A 21,031-nucleotide genomic window follows, 5' to 3' on the forward strand; every position below is an offset into this window, starting at 1 on the left:
GTTTGTAACCCGATATACGTATCCGTTGATATACGTATATTGTGGTTTGTACTTATAGGTTTGTTATCAAGTCGCACGCATGCAACCTGGACCACCACTTGGTTTTCTCGAAACTACTGTGCTTTAATTTATTCATATGCACGCAGTACTGTCTTTTCAAGGATACCGTAAAACGCGCTGTATAAAAAAAAGCTACAGAAAACATTCATGAGCAAAACAACTACGGTCGGTGACGACATCGGAATGGAGTAGAAAATTCAACACCTGTTCAACTAAAAGAGAACTGTATATTTGTAAATTCGAACTTGAAATTTCGAAAAATACTTGTATATATGCGCTCGGTCATTTGCGTGACGTCAGGGGGGACACAAAGGTATTTAATATCAGCCCCTCTTAAGAACTAAGTTTTCGATTGCGGAGACCAAGAGGTAAGGTGCAGTGAGCTTTTGTGAGGGGTACAAGTACAAACTATGCCAGCCCTTTCAGCTGGCAAATGACTGCAGTTGCTGAAGTTTTTCGCAGAAAATCCTATCCATCATCACAATTAACATGTGCTGAATTAGAGTATCCAGAGTAACAGATTCTTATTCGATACGAGGATTCATTATTTTAAGTTGTCGAATATTTGTTCTGATCGCATAATGTTGAAGAAAGATGAGAGAGAGAGATTGATTGGTTGACTGCGAATACGAAATCCCGCTGACTACGCCGTAATTGTCCCGCTCACGGCCAGTGCCTCAACATTGTTCAGCAGTGTGGGGAAAGAGGATAATTTATGACAACACAACAAAGATAGAAATGAAGAGAGTCACTACTATAGGTGCGGTGTCGGCGGGAGCTTCAAAAATACACATGAATACATAAAACCCTAATATAAGGTAAAATAGTTTTTAACACTTGAAAGGAAAAAGACTGATGCAAGTGCAGTACCTTGTCAATGATTCTACTGGAGGAGAACTGCGATTGTAGTACAGGTGCGCCAGCTCATGAACAAATGCGTTGGAGGTGATCCCCCATGACCCCAATATTTATTCTTAAGCATGTCTCGCATAATGCAATCTATGAATTGATGCCTCGATTTAGGCAAAGGGACTTATTGGGCCAATGTCACCATCTTTGGAGCTTTCTTTTAACTATGTGCGTTGCTGTGGCATTGCGTTTAACTCATTGAACGGGCGTTATAGGTACACCTTAGTATGCACATAGTGGCATGTTTTTTTTTTTTTTTTAGTGGCGCGAGCATCGAGTGACACCCTTTTTTCTTGCGCAGCACTTCCGGTTCCCCTCCTGAGACGACCGGGGACAAAATTCAAAATAGATTCGAAACAAATAGAAAAACAATAGTACAGTGCACAATTCATGGATTTCCTCATAGATATAATATCAGAGAATAAGTTTAGTTACAAGTTCAGTTACTGAAGTGCCTGGAATAATTTGAATTATATAGAAATCACTGATTACCACGGACAACGTTGAAAATAAGTCAGAAGATTTTTTTTTTAAATTAGGGGCAGCTTCACACTAAGTGGTGCGAAGACTGGAAACAGCGAAGCTGGTGGCCCTTCCCTAGCTTTAACATTGCTTTCCTTTGCTTAACTTGGTTTGGCTTGGCGGGTTCTTCGAAAAAAAAAATGATGCAATACAAAATTTACAGATTTCTTTATAGATGTCAGATCAAAGCATAAGTTTAGTTACAAGTTGAGTTACTGAAGTGTCTGGAATATTTAGAATTATTTAGAAATCACTGATAATGCAGTAACGAAATTCAATGTAAATCACAAAAAAATTAATTGAAAAAAGAAATAGTACAGGTGCAAAATTCATGGGTTTCATTATAGAGCATAAGTTTAGTTACAAGTTGAGTTACTGAAATGTGCGGAATAATAAAAATAATTAGAAATTGCTGGCTACCACTCACCAAAGCACAGAATCGTAGACTTTCGTGACCCGCCACGTGAGCACGAATCAGGCGAAATTCCTGGAAACCCGGAAGTAGAAAGCGGAGGCAGTGACGTCACTAATGACGCCATCACACAAGAAGGTGGCGTTATATTTAACCGGCTAATTAATGGAAATAGTTGCCTGGCATAAACTGAACATCGGCCTAGCAGAGCGGATGTGACGTCACTCCCTCCTCTCTCGCTTCTCGTCTCCCGGCGCGCACCTGCTCGCTCGCTGGTTTGCTCGCAACAGCTACGCGCGCGCGCTCGCTACATGCTCTGACGTCAGCACCCGAGAGGGCACGTAAGGTCCGCTTCGTGCGCCGCTCGCTAGGGGGCTACGCCCCACCAGGTGGCGCGCGCTGCGCTTCCTTCTTGCCCTCCCTTGCTCTTCGCCCGCATATCGTGCCAGACGAAAAGCGTTCGCTCGCTTGCTCTTCGGAGTTCGGTTCGTGCGTTGTGTTCGCCACGATGAAGCCGCCGGGCCAAGCACAGCCTACCCACAAGAATAAGACCTAAAGACGATGGTTTTCTGTGTCTGTGACATTCTTTCGAAACATACACAGACAACGTTAACCTAAAGAACACCAACCCCGAGGTTCGAGTGCCACTACGAGACACCTAAGTGAAAGATTAGGGTCGCCTTTCGTTTTTTCACTATTGTCACTGGGAAGGTGCTCCAGATAAGACTGCCTTTTTATACTTTCACGCTTACAAACTTGCATAATAGCTGAGGTTACAGGATATGCCAAAAACAACCAATACGCTTTCTGTAGCGAAAGAGACTGTACAGAACTTTTCAACTTCACTTTATAAATTGCAAGATATTCGTTATTCGATTTGATATTCGGAGGTAGTTTTTCTCCAATATTTTCCATTCCATTCGGAAATATCCCTATTAACAGCCCTAATATTCACTGAAAATCAAGCTCATCTATGCTGTATGCATGCAATGGGACACCTGAAAGGATATCTTAAGGTAAAAATTGCATTGTTTGTTAATGCTGTAGCAATTAATTGACCGGCTGTTACTAATTTGTGTGGCATTTTATCATTTGAGATTTCGGTGAGTGCCTGTGCCATATTCTTGTTTATAACAAAGAGAAGCTTGTTATGGCTGAGCAACAGAAAACTGCCACAGATAAGCCCCTTCAATAACAACTTCACGCAAAGGTCTACAAGACAGCAAGCTAACGTTAAGCTAAGCAATTATAAGGCAGCTCTAACATGCACGCTTTCCACTACAGGTGACCGTACGACGGGAAATTGTTCTGCTGACCCCTATTAGTGTAACTATATGACTGAATATGCATTTATGTTTTCGTAAGAGGTAAGATGGGCCGAGCTAAATATACTATAAGCTGTAAAAAGCTGTATGCGCTTGCCTAAATATACGTGTATATATTAAAGCAGTAATTTGTTGTCCGCGCTTCCTTTGCTCTTCACGCAGCTAAATAGATATTTTCACACCTCGTTCTTCTAAGATGATGCACAAGCTGAAAAAGAGGCCCTTATAATAACTTCAACGCTTCAGGCATATTTCAAAGTGAACGTTTTATAATAGGGCCACACCAATGATCAACGAACTTGTTTCCTCGAAGTTTCAGTTGTCATCCTAAATTTGCTAACCATAGGCCAATACAGGAATATATGGTCCTACACTACCAGTGCATGCTACCAATTCGTCTTATGCACCCGTGATAGAACACACCAGAGCTCATAGATCGCTATGGTACGGCTTTATTGCTGGAGCTGCGAAGGAGTTGGCTATTTAAAAGAAAAGATTTCCGCTTTTCTCAAATGATGCACTAAACGTTACCAAAACATTAATGAAACCACTAGCGAGCGTCATTAAAATTATGCGCTTATACTGTCCTTCTTAATATTATTTCCAGTAATTCATTTTTGCGCCACATTACCATACCAATTGTTACTAATTCTCAGCGTCTGCGGTGTCAAGTTCCTTTGATTTTGAGCAGCTATCAATGGCAGTATTTTTTGTCCTGATTTTCAGACAGCCAGTTACGGCAACAGTGCATAAGCTTCAGTATGAAAGTGGTTGTAAGCACGTGCAGAAATCGGATTATCCTAGATGCAAAGATTTTTATATCTGGTACATATATGAAAGTATTGTGACTCCATTCACTTTGCCCGTCAACCTCACTGTTCTTTATAAGGGAGAAAAGAACGAAACATTGCCATCTGACCTGAATGATGCCACCCATGTATATTGGAACCCCGAAAACCTGACGACCCCAATTGTTTATACTCAAGAATATTACGAAGAGGTGCGTATAATTAGATTTACTATATGGCACAGAATCCTTAATTGAATTTGTGTCATGTAGGAAACGCTCATGGTAATTGCCATGGCGTAATGCAGTCGAATTTACATGATGTGACTAGATTAGCTAACCAGCAGTCAAGAATGTTCTTGTTTTCTTTTACTACCAAAGAACGCGTAGCGAGCTCCCTATGTGATAACGCCTGCGGCGTAATATAAGTCCACGTGGAGCAATGAACATCATGATTATTTAACATAATACTGCGTGTGCGTGTTCTCTATCAAGCGCGAAATGGTCAAAAGTGGCATCAAGAAGGTCTTACCTGTGCTAACGTCTCGAAGAACCTTGTTTCTCTTGCGTACGCTCGCCAAACGGCGTTAGTCAAGCATGGCTAAACATTGTTTATGATGTAACGAAAGAAGACACCTTATTAGCTACTTGCTGCAACGATGACGTCAAACAAACCTTGACAAGAGTAGCATGAAGCTTCAGCAGTTCCTTCACATTAATGACCAAACGAAGAATACCCAAGTGATGTATGAAGCGCGCAGCCATTCGTGAATATTTAGTCGTGAATTTTAATCTGGTGTTTTGTCTCGCACTAATAAAACAATTATTTAGTGCGTTACGACTCCTCTGACTTTCTTATTTCGCATCAGATGGCTTCTTTGTAAGTATTTCTTCAAGCTAAAAAGAATTCTCTAGAACTTGCTTGCCGTACCAGCAGTCACATCATCGAGCCTTGGATTATCAGCCTGGTGCAGTGGAGAGTCAGCAGCAGCCTTGTAACCGCAATCGTTCTTTAATATTACGAGTTACTGCTTCTTGTAGAATGCACAATGCAAGGTGAATGCCTGAATGAGCACTATGTGCAAGTAACGGTTAGGACGCCGGTGGCGGTAACATTATGCAAAGAAACACGCTCATCAGCAAACCGGCCTAGAACGAGTGTGAGTCTGAAGAGGAACAGCCAATAGTCTTTGTCGCGGAGACCAAAAAAATCGTAACACTTATAATTTGTGGAGTCACAACTTAATATCATGACCTACTACCCCCTTCGCCTGCCTTCACGCAAATGTATCACAGCCGCCATTGTTTCACTGGGGTCGGCAGCGTCGAACGTGCCGCTACTTCGCTCTCAACGCTCTCGAATTCTTAATTCAGAATTTTTGTTGTGCCGTTATTTGTGTCTCAGTCGTTGGACCAGTTGCAGGTGCTTGCGCCGCTGAAGGTGTTTTAAAGCAGAGCTGTATATGACTAGGATACCAAGATTTCTTCGTCTCCAGAGACAGAAAACTCAACCAATCGCAGCGGAATGCGCGCGCCCCGTGCGCCGCTGGGTTCCTTGCAGCACCACCAGATGGCGCTTGCATCAGCGCATCTTGCCATAGAGCAAGTGATTAGAACAAAGAATATTCCCGTTGGATGGCGTGAAAGCAAGATGAATCTTATCTACAAAGGCAAAGGAGATAAGGATAAGACGAGCTCGTACAGGCCAGTTACAGTAACGTCGGTGATATATAGAATAGCAATGCAAGCCATAAAATTAGAACTGTTGAAGTGGGTGGAAGGAAACGGTGTATTGGGGGAACTACAGAATGGGTTCAGGCCAGGCAGACGCTTAGAAGACAATATGTTTGTACTAACTCAGTGCATAGAGATTTCAGTAGCTCAGAAAAGACCTTTATGGATAGCATTTCTAGATATTAAAGGAGCTTATGACAACGTAGACAGGGAATTGTTGTGGGATATTCTTCAATACGAAGGCATAGATGACGATTTCGTGGAGCTGCTGAGGGAGATATATCGAGACAACCAAGTACAAGTGGCATGGGAAGGCCGAAAAGGAAATGAAATGGTGGGAATTCACCAAGGATTGAAGCAAGGATGCCCTCTGTCACCATTGTTGTTCACGCTTTACGTCAAGGGCATAGAAAGACGACTGGAAAACAGCGAATTAGGTTTTGATTTATCCTACATGCGTAATGGACAAATGGTGCAACAGAAGATCCCTGGACTGATGTACGCAGACGACATTGTGCTACTAGCGGACAATAAAAAAGATTTACAGATACTTGCGAATATCTGTGGGAACGCAGCGACAAATCTAGGCCTTAAGTTTAGCACAGAGAAATCAGGGATTATGATCTTTAATGAGCACACGAGTAACTTCGTGGTGTCAATTCAACAGCAAGTAATACCCATAGTGAAGCAATATAAGTACCTCGGCGTACACATAAACGAAGGAAAGAATTACTCAAGCAACCACCAAGATAATCTGAAAATAAAGGGGAAGCGGAATGCAGCATTAATGAAACACAGAGCACTGTGGGGCCACAATAAGTATGAGGTGGTGCGTGGAATCTGGAAAGGAGTAATGGTGCCAGCGCTAACATTCGCAAATGCCATTATATGCTTAAAATCGGATATATTGGCGGGTTTGGAAGTTAACCAAAGATCAGTAGGCCGGTTGGCTTTGGGAGCACACGGTAATACGACAAATGAGGCAGTGCATGGAGACATGGGTTGGGCCTCTTTTGAAGTCAGAGAAGCACAAAGCAAAATTAGTTTTGAAGAAAGGCTCAGGAACATGGATGAAAATAAATGGGCGGCTAAAGTGCACAAGTATCTCTACATGAAAAGCGTGGACACAGAATGGAGGAAGAGGTCAAGGAAGTTGGCAACCAAGTACAGGATAATCGAAACTGTAAATAGACAACCAGGGGTCATCAGAAAGAAAGTGAGAGAAATAGAGACCGTGAATTGGATGCAAAGAATGGAAACGAAAAGGACAATGGAGATTTACAAGAATGAGAAGAAAGAAATTAGAAGGGAAAATCTGTACGATAACACAAAGGGCAGTGCCTTGCTATTTGAGGCTCGAGCCGGTTGCCTAAGGACGAAAACATATCGGAACAAATATTCGGAATTAGATGAGACATGTGTATGCTGCAGTAAAGATCCAGAGACCACTCAGCACATCCTAATGGAATGCGACGGGATCCACCCAGCGAGAACCGTAGGTAACGTGCAACTCCAGAAGCGCTTGGGTTTAAAGTGGAAGGAAACATAAACAGATCAGCCGTAGAGATCAGCAAGAGACGATTAGAGTACTGGTGGAAAAAAAGTAGGGAAAAGATGGATGCGACCTGATCTCTTAAAATCATAGGCAACGGTACAAGGTAAATTTTTGAAAAAGAAAAATAATGATAGGTATACAAAAATGCAAGATAAAGAACATGTATAGTATACCTGATTAAATCAATCAGGCTAGGTGACTATTTGTCGCCGCCCCGTTTCAAAGGGGATGCCAATAGATCATCATCATCATCATCATCTGTGGCAGCGGTGGCGCCAGCAGTGCTGGGGAAATAAAAAAAAAACACAGAAAGCTCGCCTTCGCGCGCAGCATTCCCCTGAAAAGCTTCGCCCTAAAGATTGCGGTTGCATGAGCTGCAGTTGCCGGGAAGCGGCAACTGTAGCATACAAAGTACGGATGACGTCACTACACTTTCATATTTAAAAGAAGAACCTGCCTAGCAGCTGATTTCATTTGTGTTGTGATATTGCTATGGAAAGGTCACTCACAGTTACGGTGCCTGAAGAGCAGCGCGAATACAATGAGCAACGAAAAGACCAGCAACCAGTTCAAGGCTACGTCACATTGCTCTGGGGGATCGGGTGATACCAGAGCGTCGCTGGCCAAGCATCCTGACAGCGTGCATTGGAGCCAATTTTTTTTATATATAGCGTAGTTTTAAGGCGCCCCTTCCTGCGGCTAGTTTCGGCGGCGTGGGCAGCGGCGTCGGCGGCATAACCGAGCGAACGAGCACAGCGAAAGATAGAAGACGCGAACGGCGAACGGCGGAGACCAATGAAAGAGGCCCCTTCATTGACGTGCGCGCGGCAAAGTGTTGCCATTCGGACCCGCCCGACCGCTCGTTTCGTACTGTCGTCTGCTTGCGCCAGCTCTCGCTCGCGCTTTTATGGTTTCCTTGGTTTGGTATCGTTCGGGCTTGTTTCGATTGGAATGGTTTGTGATTGACTGTTACAATGATGAGTTTAAACCGATACATCCTGATGGAATGGTTTTTGGAGACAGTGCGAGCTATCTGATTCTGTACGACAAGAAGGATTCTGAAAACAAGGACGCGGATGCGACACCCTGTACTTCATTCTCCTTGAATTTTGAACGCGGCGACGCCGCAACAGAAAAGAGCACCACCAACATGATTATGATCAGTGGAAACGACGTCGTCGTCTTCATAAGACATGGCTCGAGTGAAGAACGAATGACGAATAACGTAAACACAGTGCCGTCCTGTCAGCGGACAAAGAAAAAAGCACGCCACATCTCGCCTCTATTGAAAGGAGGCGAGATTTGCATACTATCGCATGACTATCACGGCGGCTAGCCGCCAGTTATTGTGGCCGCTCTGCCGCAGCTGCGTTTTGACGCCGTCGGTGCGCCGAGCGCGTTTTACCGCTACGGTTTGTGGTGCTTTCTACGGCGGAGATCGCTCCGAGATAGCGCAGAGTAGCGCGTGTCGTCTGTTCACCGATGACGCCATTGATAAGCCTTGCGGAGAGCCCGTCAAGGCAAAGTACTGCATGAGGCCAATCGCGCCCACGTGTCTTCCGCGCGCTGCCTCTCGCAATCTCGCGATTAGCGAGTCAGTCGAGCCACACTTCGCTCCGTTCACAGCGTGCCGCACGAGACATATTGTCCGCGCCAGCCAATATAACGCCAAATCAAAACACGTATAGAGCTGCGCTCCAATTTCGCGGTATGGAGTATTGTAATCGTTGGTGCATTTTTAGTGGCTTTCTTCGGAGTGGCTCTCTTGAAGAAATGATGTTGTCAAGCTGTTAACCAATACAGCCGTATCATTGCTATCAAAATGAAATGTATTTTGAGACAAATTTAAAATCACCTTGATAGATATGTTCACAGAGAAAGCGGCAGAAGACGAGAGACCTTATAAGTAGCACACACGCCCCCTCTCCCTCTCTCTCTCTCTCTCTGTTTTTCTTTTACCATTTTGACTCCCTTCACCCTATTCTGCAACCCCCCCCCCCCCTTATCCACCTCACATTCGGGCGTGCTGGGGAGTCGGGTATTTAAAACAGCCAACGAAAACAGCTGTTTCCATTATGAAGACGTGACAAGACCTGCTTTCCTTTGTATAAATGTTGGCTCCCTTCCGGGACATCCTTGGTTGGACCAGTGTCGACCGCCACAAGCCTTTCTCTTCCTTTCAACCTTTCCCTTAATGTAGTCCGTGTGATTCATTTTGATGATCGCAAACTTTGCTCGTCACTGTGGGTGTTGCTGAGTTATTCTTTTATTGCGCTAGCACTAGAAGGGCCGAAGGGGAAATATGTATGTGCGTGAAGTGTGGGACGCTGTTCACATGGTAGACGTGGATAGGATATGGGAGAGCTGGGAAGAGATTGTATGTGTGTATGTGTGTGCGTATACGTACGTACATATACAGTGCAGCTGACGCTGGTCTTCTCCGGACTACCGACCGTTTCACTTCGCTCTTCGAAGAGGGAGGACGTGTGCCGAGTGAGCTCCTGAACAACAATTCTTAATGTGGTGAACATGGTTTAAATCATAGTTCCCGGACCTCAAATAGGTGTAACTTATGCTAGTGTAGTTCTCTCGCATTCACCGCTGAATCACCACTGAATTACGCTTGAGAATTTAGGCCACCAAAGGGTTGGTATATTCCAGTTAGCTCTAAAGCTTCCCTGGCCCTCGGGCATTCATTCACGAGTGACGACGTACATAGGGCCTTCGGCCTTCAACTAATACAAATTCGAATGCGCTCAAGGCGTATAAGTCAGTTGCGCTGCCCAGGTGGCGCTCTGATAGCGCTAGTCCATCAAATAAGTAGACTGGGTGACTATTTGTTACCGCCCCGTTTCCCAGGTGATGCCAATAAACACCATTATAATCATCGTCCACAGTGCCCAGCATTTCGCGTATTTCTGTTTTGGGTGAGCTACCAAACTCGGTACTAAGGCAATAAATGCGCAAATGGTTTCCAGCAGAACGTATGGACACGGACAGAAAAAGGACGACGACACACGCTGGACTAGCAACTGATTCCAGTTGCTAGTCCAGCGTGTGTCGTCGTCCTTTTTCTGTCCGTGTCCATACGTTCTGCTGGAAACCATTTGTGCTATGTGCAACCAATGAGCTCAGGCCAACACTATTCTGAAGTTCCTTTCTAGTTCTCTGAGCCCCTCTTCTGTGTTCCAATAAATGCGAGCAGCCACAGCCACGTGTAATCTGTCGGCTGCGTTGCGGTGGCAAGTTCAGAAAATTTAATGCATGGAAAGATTTGTTACTGCCCACAAAGAATAATGAGTATGTGGGGCCCAATATGTACACAGAACATGCGAAATCGTAGGCGCCGTTTCCCCGCGTTGCTGTTTTCTAGTACCGCAGGAGGTCAGGCGAAAGTGGACTTATACTTAAAAACTCGCTCATAAGGATAGACTGAAGGAGGGAGATAAAACACATGCGCTGACTACAACTGGGTGATTGCTTGGAAAAAACCGCTGGTACATAAGGCAACATACAAAAACAGTGCACATGCGGCCCCCCGACATCCTCTTAACGCTTATCACGCATCCATCCTCTTGTACCTCGTTTAAGGGCTATTTTTGTGTGAAACACCACCAGCTCGCAAAGTTTGATACTATTGTGGACAATGAACCGTCGCAATGTGTGTCCATTGATTCGATTCACACGTGACCACTCAGAAACATTGTTCTTGAACAAACAGCTAATTGAGCTAATAAAGTGACAGAATTAGCCGCACCCGGACTGACCGTCAAAGCGTCTGAGCAGGTGTCTACGTTCTTCTGTTTGACAGTCGGCTACAAACATGCGCCAGCGGCAAAATTTCCAGCAGTCATCATATGTAAATCGCACGAATAGATTGCGAAGTCTCTGCGAATACGCAAGTGAAATTTGCTTTGGTGCGAGAGCGGCGTGGGGGTGATCGTTTTGTCGCTATGGCAAAGTGTAATGTCACGTTTCCATCTATTTACTAGCCCCCCCCCCCCCCCCCCCCCCTCAAATAGGTATCGTCGTATCTGGCTCTAAGAACCGTGTCACCTGCTTCTGTCATGCTTGTCAACTGGATAACGCGGATCACAGACAGCGCATCCTTCAATGAGCTATCACTTAAATTGTTGTGCACGACTGTTGTAGGTTAGAGAACCAACGACTGCGTGCTAGACTTGTTCGGTTGCTTTCGTGTTTTGTGGGGTATGGAAATGAGTGGGCACCCTTTTGGTGCGCTGCGGCACAGGCAAATCCCAGTAAATTTATGTACCTTTTCCACTCCTTGAAAACCCAAAATACCTACAAAAATGAGCCCTCACCAAGTGCAAAAAAACATACAGCCAAACGAGTTATACTTCGTAATACCAGCGTAAATTTGTGCGCCAAGCGGTGACTAGTTCTAGCAAGCGACTTTTTCCGCATCATGGTCTCTCGATGAAATACCAACTTTTTCATCATGAGAAGCGTTCCTGTCAAAGAACAAGACTCAAGAGGCGCACGCGCATAAGACAATACAAATAAAAAAAGTATAAGTACAACTGACCGAAACGCCCTATAAGAAAGAAGAAGAAATGAACTTTATTGAAAGGGCTGGCAGTTTGATTTTCGTGGCCTCAGGTGGTGGCTCGAAGTCCATGGGCTCGGGCGGCATCTTCGGCTTGCCAGATGGCCCAGAGCTGGTCTTCCAGCTCCAAACTGCAAATTATGCAAACCAAACTACTGGTCGAGGGTTTTCGAAGTGCTAGAAACAACCATAATAAGAAATTCCTAAGCACTTTGTTGAATCCGCAGCACTAACCCGGCGCCACTGAATCCGGCACCACGTAGGACGCTGTGGCGAGAAATCTGGCGTCACTGGTGCCGATGTCACTGTGGCTCGGCGAGAAGGTGAAGCATTCATCAGACCTATGCGGCTGGAACGCTCCATGGAGAGTGAGAATAGGCACCGTCTCCAACTGCTCAATATACTACACTTAAAGACATTTCAGTGACACCCATGGAAAGCTTATTCTACTAAACTGTATCAAATATTATTGCATTTTCTGATAAAATTGGACATTGCTTGAATGAATGATAGCTGCAGTAATAAGCAGCAACTTCAAAGCCTAGAATATGAAAATAAAACTCACGCCATTATTTTACACTTTTCACTAAACATTGTTTAGGGCTTTAGATGAGACATACAAAGGGAAGGACACACTAGGCAAAACGGCTACTACCAACTGATTTATTGACGCAAAACACCGAGCATAGTGCAATTTCTGCGCACGCGCAACACAAGACAGATGGCGTGACAGTAAAGACTTACCTCTCTTGATACAGCTTTGCTCCGAACAGGTGCTTCTCTGAAGAATATAAGGTGCTCAATTATCACTGGCACACGTGGGACCTTTCTGACAAAGTGTACCTCCAAGATTTGTGATATATTGTCTTTTGCACCATTAATACGTCGGTAGCTGACGCTTGGGTTCGGTGATGTGCCGTTTCCTTTGCATGCCTCATCTATGGCCCAAAACAAGGTTCAGTAAACCCCGCCACCTAATTGCGCAAGAAGTTGTTTCCGGCTAGTGCATTTCGCTGACGCGTTTCAACTTTCTCAGGCTAGGCTTATCAACAGCATTTGCGTAGCCTGTTTCCCGCATTTATGGAATCCGGTTTTACTAACAGCATGAATTTCTGTTTCAGAAGTGCAATTTCATTGTCCCCATTACCTTCAAGGGCTGGTTCACATATGAAGTCCAACAGTCAGTGGGAGACACCCCGCTTAAGGACGCTCTGGGAATAGGAAATGTCGTGGAGAGTAGTAAAAAACTTACCGCAAGCGATAGCTTGACGGTGCTTTACAACGTTAGTGGTGTATTTCAACATACAGTCGTTTGCACATCTAAAAAAACGACATAACGTCGAGGGATTTCATAATAATTACGACTGATACGGTGTTTGGACAAGCCTGGGACATTGTTTTGTGGACATATGACAGAATGAAAATTCGGAGGTCGGATTTACCCTGTGCGTTTAGTGTTCTCAACCACTTTTCGCACCACAGTAATAATCCTGAAAACATAAGTGGAAGCAATAAAGTTTCTCAAATATATAATGCATAAAATGTGTGTTTCTCTAGTGTTTCTGCAGGGACTTTCCGGCTGCATGTTTAAGCTTTTTAGTCACAGTTATCGAAGCGCTTAAGTGTTTTCATACTTTCCGCACAAAATTTCAATAATATATACTACATGCGCGTTCCTTTACGGTATTACGCGAACGATGACGCAACAATAACGTGCACAAGAAATTATGCAGATCCAACGCACGTGTTCGAATCTATCTGAAACGAAGTTTTCATGACAGGGTTAAATAAATGCACATAGAAAAGGGGCTTACTTTCATTTTATGCAGTGTACTATCTCTTAAAATGTGTATTTTTATATCCACCGCAAATGTTTGTGCAGTGCTTCGCTCACAAGTTATGCCTAAATGCAAACTCCAAATAAGGCGGATGCATTGTGAGACGTATGCGCAGCGATACCACAAGGACGAAGGCGATGCACGATGCTTGTCGAAACAAGTATGGTTTGCACACAGCATTTAGCGCTGCCATTCTTGGAAGGACAGTGAGAATACTACTTCGTTTATAACATGATATTACTTCTGAGAAAGGTTATCTAACCTAGTAAAAGTAAATTGTGAACCATCGTTCGTAACAGTTGCTTCTGTCCATCGGCAACCTACAAACAATCTGCGCAGTTTCTCCCCCATATTTTCGATATTTATTACATTCATCATGAACACTTCGGCTCTTTTTGGGAGGACAATCCGCAAACACAAGAAACAGTGTGGATCCCGGTTGGCCAAAATCAGTGAGCGATCTGTCCTAAGCGCGTAAGGAGATGCCAAGACTATAAAGAAGTTTTGGACACAGCATTTCTGTCACATTCATTGTGTGGCGCTATCTATCACTGTGCGTTCATATAGTGTCAATAAGTGGTACGTGAATCACGACCATGCCACGTGGCTTCGCGGCAGCATCTTTATAAGCGTTATTCCAGAATGACTAAAAGCTTTTCGTGTAGGGACCCGGGGATGGTATGCGCTTGTTACATGTTCTCGTTCGACAGAAAGTTTATTGCGTAGATCCAGACAAGGTTCTAGCAAATCATCTGTAATGTTAAGCGTAAATCGCATTCTTATTGACAATTTGTCTTTTGGCGGGTGGAGCCTGATCTGTTTTGAATAATGTAAAACGTCAAGCACTGAAAAGCGGTGCATTCGCTCTGGCTTATTTGCTTCGCTAGCAAGCGGCAGCCTCTACAATACGACAGCAGTTGCAATATCGCTCGACTTGCAGCGTGCAGCGGTGTCCAATATTGGGGGGAACACGGCTCAATATGGCCGCGTAGGCTGCAATCCGTGGAGCTCCAGTGCTTCCGGCGCGGCCGCGCTTCAGCGATGCGGCACCGGCACACATGCACCCAGGTGAAGTGCTTCGCTTCGTTTGCTACAGCGTTGGCGCGAACCAACGGGTACTCGGTTGCCTAAACGCAGGCGACCGAGTACCCGAGGCGTCGTCGAGGGAAAGCGCACTTCACTCACTGGAGCATTTTCCGGGTCGTTAGGCTACAGCTTGTGAATATGCATAAACATAAACAAGCTTCTCAACTCATAAATGACTTCAATTTTTTGTATGAAAGTAAAAGAGGAAAAGTTATTGTTTGCGCGCTCTTTATTAAGCTGGTGCCATTTTATTTTACTGCCACAGCTGTTGGTGCAGAGCATCCGGAGAACCCATCAGGAGTGCTTTTAATGTATCTTTCGCTTTAACAAATCATCCCAGAGTCTTTCACTTGTGAGTGACCAGCCACTCAATTGAGCAGCCGCTGGCAGCAGCGTATAAGCATCGTAAGCTCATAAGAGAGGGTAGCATGACGCAAACGAAACATGAGCTCGGCGGTAGGTCGCCTTGACGCCCATGCCAGTAAAATGTAGACAGCCAAACCTCAGTCTATCTGGGTCAGGCCTGGCTTGGCTTTTGCCAATAGCCACCCCATTCGCCGACCACTGGCAGGCGACACCGGGCCAGTGACTTCCCCGCGACGGCAACATCATGGCTTATCCGCGGCTAGCGTTCCTTTGCCGGTATTCATGTTTATAATTTACCCACTCATTCTACCCCCCTCCCCCCTCAAGAAAAATAAGCTCATCATACTCACCAAATTTGTCCGGTGCCCACTTCTATAGCGTAACGCAGAGGCCATGTGTTGCTTCAGGACGTACACGCCACAATTAACCCGTTATAACATTTTAGCGTGAATATGCATATGACGTTTTGTGAAGAAAACATGAAGCAAATAACGGACTTAATTACCTGGCAAGGCGTAATGTAAGCTAGAAAACCCATACGTTGATTACAGAATTTCACTCCAACCACCTATTCAAAATGGATCGAAGCAGCATTCGCATGCTGTGCATTGACTCCAAGGATACGAAAAAAATTAAACAAAAATGTCCGCACCGCCTATTTTACATCAGCTTATCAATGTAATCAAATGATTGATCGATGATTCCCCTAATTAAGACCTACTTCCCGCATCATGCTTGCAACAATGGACCGGTACTGCTTCCGCAATTTTACATAAAGTATGACAACAAAAAAAAATCACCGCCCCTTCCACTCCGTAAAAATGGTCGAAAAGCAAAGCTGTGCATTTGCGGCCCCTTCGCTGGCCCGAACGGCGCTACTTGCGAGGGATGGGACGCGTCGGCGTACACGGGCGACGGTGTTCCTATAGCGGGTTCCTCACGCTTTTTTTTTTCTACGACGCTCTCAGGCAAGAGCTCCGTATAGACCTTTTCACAAACCGACGTTTGAGCAGCGCCATTTGCCGACGCGGGCGACGTCTAGCGTCAGAACATGTTATGCCACCATTTTGGACTGTGCGTCTTGCGAGAGCAGGCCGGCCGCACTTCGTTTGTGTGATGTTCGCCGAGGATTGTTTCAATTTTCTCCCGCTTCGCTTGACTTGTTACGTGTTGCACGTGCTCGCGTGAGCGATCTGTGTGAGGAGCAATGGGAACAGCAAGCCCAGCCAGTGGATCTGACATTTTGTCGTCGGTAGCGGCGGTAGCCGCGTCTGCTTCGTCGAGACCTGGCGTGCTAATCAGCGGTAAGTATTTTTCATTGCTGTTGCTGGGAACATGTGACTGTAGTCGCAGATTGAATCTGATCACCATCGCGGTTGAGGGTTACCTCATTTAGCGACAGCAGACGCGTACGTAGCTGTCGAGCTAGAACTAGGCGCCGGCGGCCAGCCGACGCGTGTCAGCGGTTGGTAGATATGCGGTGGTTACTCCGTACGCTTCCGACGCAACTCAGCGCTCAGTCATGCTAAATTTATTGAATCTGGTGCAGCGCAGGGTGCTCATAACCAAATGTCAAAGCAGGAGCGTGACGCTCGAGCAGCGCGGTACCTGCAGTGAACTGATGCGCGACAGCGATCACAGATGTCAGCGCAATTGATACAGCCCAGGTGCTAGATTTCGAAATTACCTTTATGTGCAGGGCCGCGCAAGGCGCCTGTGAATGTCGAGAGAATGTCTTGGCGGACACAGGGACTGCATACATCTTAGGAAACGATTTTTCCAGATCGTTGCGAAGTTCCAATTTACCGACTAGTTCTCTCGCAGAATGCTTCAATGTGTCTTATACCGGTGTCACACGGTCACTTTTGATCGCGATCGAGCCCGATGGATCGAAATTTTCGACCGCGATCGGCTCCGTTCCGCCGATCGAGCAAAGCAATTTGATCCAGATCGGGCTTGATCACGTTCAAAAGTGCGCTGCGTGACCCCCGTATTGGGCAGTGGAATGAAGTGTTTGAAAGAATAAGAAATGTAGTCTCTGCCACTACATACGAGAAAATATTGCATCGAAGAGCTGACAATTCTCACATGTGCCAAAAATGGTTTACCAAAATGCGTTATGTAACTGATGTGTGCATTGGTTCATATTAGACTGAAATGCTACGTCCTTCTTCACCGGCATGCTATTTCAGAAGCTCATTTGTAGCAGAGGTACTTAGCAAAATAATTGCAGGGAAGTATTAAGGAACATGAGTGAGCATGTGAAAAAACGGTGCTTTACACGCAAACATAGGGTGACACCCTATTTCTTTATTTGCAGAAAACTTCGTTTATGCCCATCCGGATGACATTAAAGAATGGACCGAGGACATGCGGGACTGGCCTGAAATTAGGGGACCAGATATAGTGTATTATTTACTGCATTCGAAGGCCTGCGACCTGCAAGAAGTACGATGTTACAAGTCCTTGCAGTCATACAACTATCTGCAGTCAGGCTGGGTCGGCAAAGTTCTCCTGCACAAGGTGAATGAAGACATTGTGCTTTTAAAGGCAGATGTCACGCCTTCACAAGCTATAAATAGCAAGCCTCATCGTGTGTGGGTGTCCGCAAAGAAGCAAGGTGAAGTTTTACGTGCAGGCTGCACCTGCATGGCTGGACAAGCCAGAGTTTGTAGCCATGTAGGCGCCGTACTATGGAAAATAGACTGTGCTGTTTCCCGTGGCATGACTGGAAAGACTTGTACCGACGAAGCTGCAAAATGGAACAAGGGTACAACTCGAAACGTCCAGCCCTCTGAAATTGAGGCAATCAACTTCAAGCTTCAAAAAAGAACTGTTGACCCAGCTGTACAGCGTCCAGCACGAAATGTGCAAGTGCTGCTTTCTGAAGCTGAAGTCAAGAAGTTGCGTGATAACTCCGGTTACCCTGAGCTGTTCAATATACCAGGTATGCTTCGTAGCACCTATGAAACTCCACCAGTGATTACAGAACCACAAGTGACAGCTTAAGAAAGTAAAAAAATAGCTTGACTTCTTGATGTAACTGGATTAACTGGCTAAAAACACCATTAATGCATGTTTTGCTGTGAAACATCAATGACAGTATTCTGAAAGTGACAGCTTTACATTTGAAATGTAAACATTGCGGCAGACTTGCCTCCAAAACCTGTCCACCCTAAAGAACGTGTCGAATTGGCATCGAAACGTCAGTTCTTTAATGAATCTTTCGTTGGAGTGCAGTATTTTCCCTCTAGCTTTACATTTTGTGATGACGCTGGATGCTAAAATCAGCTTCTTAGTTCCTAAAGGCCATATTTATTCTAAAGCTGTGAGCTGCAGTGATAGCGATGTTGTTAGCTTTACATATTCAATAAGTTGCACTACAGTCTCTCCACTGACATGCTTTCTTACATTCACTTCCAGGAACACTGTTGCACACAACGTTTACAGCAGTACCCCGCCTGGCTGCACCAATAGCTGACCATGATGACTTGCAGCACTGTGCCCATGACGACATCAGTACACTGCCCACGAGCTGTGACCGGTGCAACAGTTTCTACACAAAGTTTATAGATATTTCACCAAGAGCTGCTGCATGCCTCGAGGAAAACACAAGAGAGCAGGACAGCCCGCTTTGGAAAGTTGCTCGCTGCTTGAGGCTAACGGCATCAAATGTTAAAAGGGTGCCTAAAAAGAGCACAACTTCATGTAAAGCTGCAGTGGTAGCCATGTTGTCACCTAGATTTTCAGGGAATGCTGCTACAAAACACGGCCATAAATACGAGCCTGTTGCGCGTGATCAGTTTTCAAAAAAAACTGGGCTAAATGTGACACGCTGTGGCACAGTTGTACATGCGACAATGCCTTGGCTGTCTGCTTCACCTGATGGTGTTTTGCAGGCAGCTGACGCACTCCTAGAAGTGAAATGCCCATATGTAATGGATGCAGTAGACCTAATAAGGGCAGGGAAGTATGATGTGAAGGAAGTCGGAGATAAATACATACTGCCAGAGAATGGCCCTAACGGGTATTATGGCCAAGTGCAATTCCAGATGTATTGTACTGGCCGCAAGCTATGCTACTTTTACGTTTGGAGTGTAAAAAGTGATGCACTAGTAACGGTGCCCTTTGAAAGCTCTTTTGTAGTTGCTCAAGTGCCAAGACTACAAAAGTTTTACTTCTGCGAGCTGTTGCCGGAAATGGAAAAGCAGCATGCACAAGGCAAACTTTCATTGTGTAAGGAGTATATGAAACTATGTGAACTGTGATTGCTAGCAGCATTGAACTTTGCAGCGCTGGAAAAGTGCATGCCAGCCCAATTTGTGTAAATAAATGTCTAACCATGTAACACACAGTGCAATAAAATTTATTTCCAGAATGATACTGTGATGAACTGCATGGTTGAGTGCCTACTCATCCCTTCCTTCGACACATCTGGCAATTAAAGGGCCTTTTAAATTGCAGAGGCCAGCACAGACAAATATCATGTCACTTATGATTTTCTTTGATCGTATTGGCAGGGCTTGCTTGAATATTCTAAATGTCTTCATTCTGTTTATGGCCCTTTCAACGTGTATGCGCACAGACGCAATTCTCCTTGTTTGAGTTACTTCACTTTCACTGAGCTGGGATTTACCTGTAAAGAAACAGCAGGTAAAACAAACAGATTAGTGAAGTTTGGAAAACAAGAGAGGTAAGTTTAACGCTTACCTCTTGCGAAAGAAGGCACATTGAGTTTGACGCCTTGAACGTCAAGATATTGGCTCAGCACAATACCTCGGTCGGCCATCACTTCATCACCTGAGCCTAGGAAGTCTTCCACGCCACAGTGACCCATTATATATTTGTCCGAAGCTCTTCCACCATATGCACGAGACACAAACATCACATAGCCATTCGGTGCAATGGCAGTAAGGAACTTCACTGTATTGTGCGCTTTATAGCTGCTGTAGGTTTGAGCTCTAGCAAGCAGCTTCTTAGGCCGCTGAAGGAAGACCTCGGAGCAGTCTATGATGCAGGTTGTTTTCTCATAACCATTCTCAGCAAAAGATTCTGGCATGCTATTTCTGATTAGTGATCGTGGCAGCCACACCACAACTGTCTTCATAACCTTCTGCAACACAGACAGGGTGTGCATGAACAGCTTGTGCACGTATGAAACGGAAATTCCAAATATTTTTGACAAGTGTCCGTAAAGCAGGCCAAGACGCATTCTCATTAAGGTCAGTAGCAGTTGGTCCTCGACTGAGAGTCTTAGGAAGTTCTTGCTGCTTTCAATTTTTACAGCTTTGACTAAGCTGTCAAAGACGGGTTTTGAGATTCCTGTAAAGAATTCACAGTCTTCTTTTGTCAAGCTTGATGACAAGCCTTGCTGCTTTCCGAAACTGTATTGCAGCCCAGATTGGGAATAGGTGTGGTCATTGTGGCCAATTTCCTCCCACTGTGTTGACTTGTCTTTTGTCGATACCTGTTGAAGGGAATTGTTGTAGTTATTGCACTTAAGCTATTCCTTAATATGGGGACTGCTGTCTACACTTAACTCGGAAACTGGTGTCCCTGAGACTATGAGCACTAAAAACACCTGCCAAGCAAGTTTATTCACTGTGCAATGTGACTTTTCTCAAAATGTCCTACAGCCAGAAACCAGTGTGCACAGTGGTGAATTGTTTGCATAATGTGAGTAAACGCTGTACTTCATCAACTTGGGCATTACATTATGGACATTTAATCAGTGGTAACTGCACACATTCTGGGCTTCACTAATACCGGCAGTGTGCCTTGTAGTCCTCTCTCTTATGTGCTCGCTGCGTAATGGCTTGCAATTGTGATTAAGATAAAAAATACCTTGCAATGCTCTTAGTTACCCT

General features: G+C 44.9%; 3 protein-coding genes across 3 annotated transcripts in view; 2 read left to right on the forward strand and 1 right to left on the reverse strand.

The window, feature by feature from the left end:
* The window catches only part of LOC125941577 (uncharacterized), a 34,110-nt gene extending 20,864 nt beyond the window's left edge, over window positions 1–13,246 (forward strand). Inside the window, exons 4-5 of the mRNA XM_049659138.1 lie at window positions 3,955–4,228; window positions 12,996–13,246. Coding sequence (XP_049515095.1) covers window positions 3,955–4,228; window positions 12,996–13,211 — 490 coding nt within the window. The 3' untranslated portion in view covers window positions 13,212–13,246. The remainder of the gene's footprint in view (window positions 1–3,954; window positions 4,229–12,995) is intronic.
* A 4,231-nt stretch (window positions 13,247–17,477) lies between these two features.
* Window positions 17,478–17,987, forward strand: LOC119432660 (uncharacterized; the record flags this gene model as incomplete). Its single annotated transcript, XM_037699817.2, has 1 exon — window positions 17,478–17,987. A coding segment is annotated over one exon (510 nt), but the record flags the coding sequence as incomplete, so codon positions are not given.
* Window positions 17,988–19,509: 1,522 nt separating this feature from the next.
* On the reverse strand, window positions 19,510–20,837 carry LOC125941322 (uncharacterized). The gene is made up of 3 exons (XM_049658344.1): window positions 20,799–20,837; window positions 19,875–20,667; window positions 19,510–19,800 (listed from the first exon to the last, which is right to left on the reverse strand). The coding sequence occupies exons 1-3, from the start codon at window positions 20,835–20,837 to the stop codon at window positions 19,574–19,576; spliced, it is 1,059 nt and encodes a 352-aa protein (XP_049514301.1). The 3' UTR covers window positions 19,510–19,573.
* Window positions 20,838–21,031: the final 194 nt, after the last annotated feature.

The sequence above is a fragment of the Dermacentor silvarum genome, chromosome 11, assembly GCF_013339745.2.
Source record: "Dermacentor silvarum isolate Dsil-2018 chromosome 11, BIME_Dsil_1.4, whole genome shotgun sequence".
Taxonomy (NCBI): Eukaryota; Metazoa; Arthropoda; class Arachnida; order Ixodida; family Ixodidae; genus Dermacentor; species Dermacentor silvarum.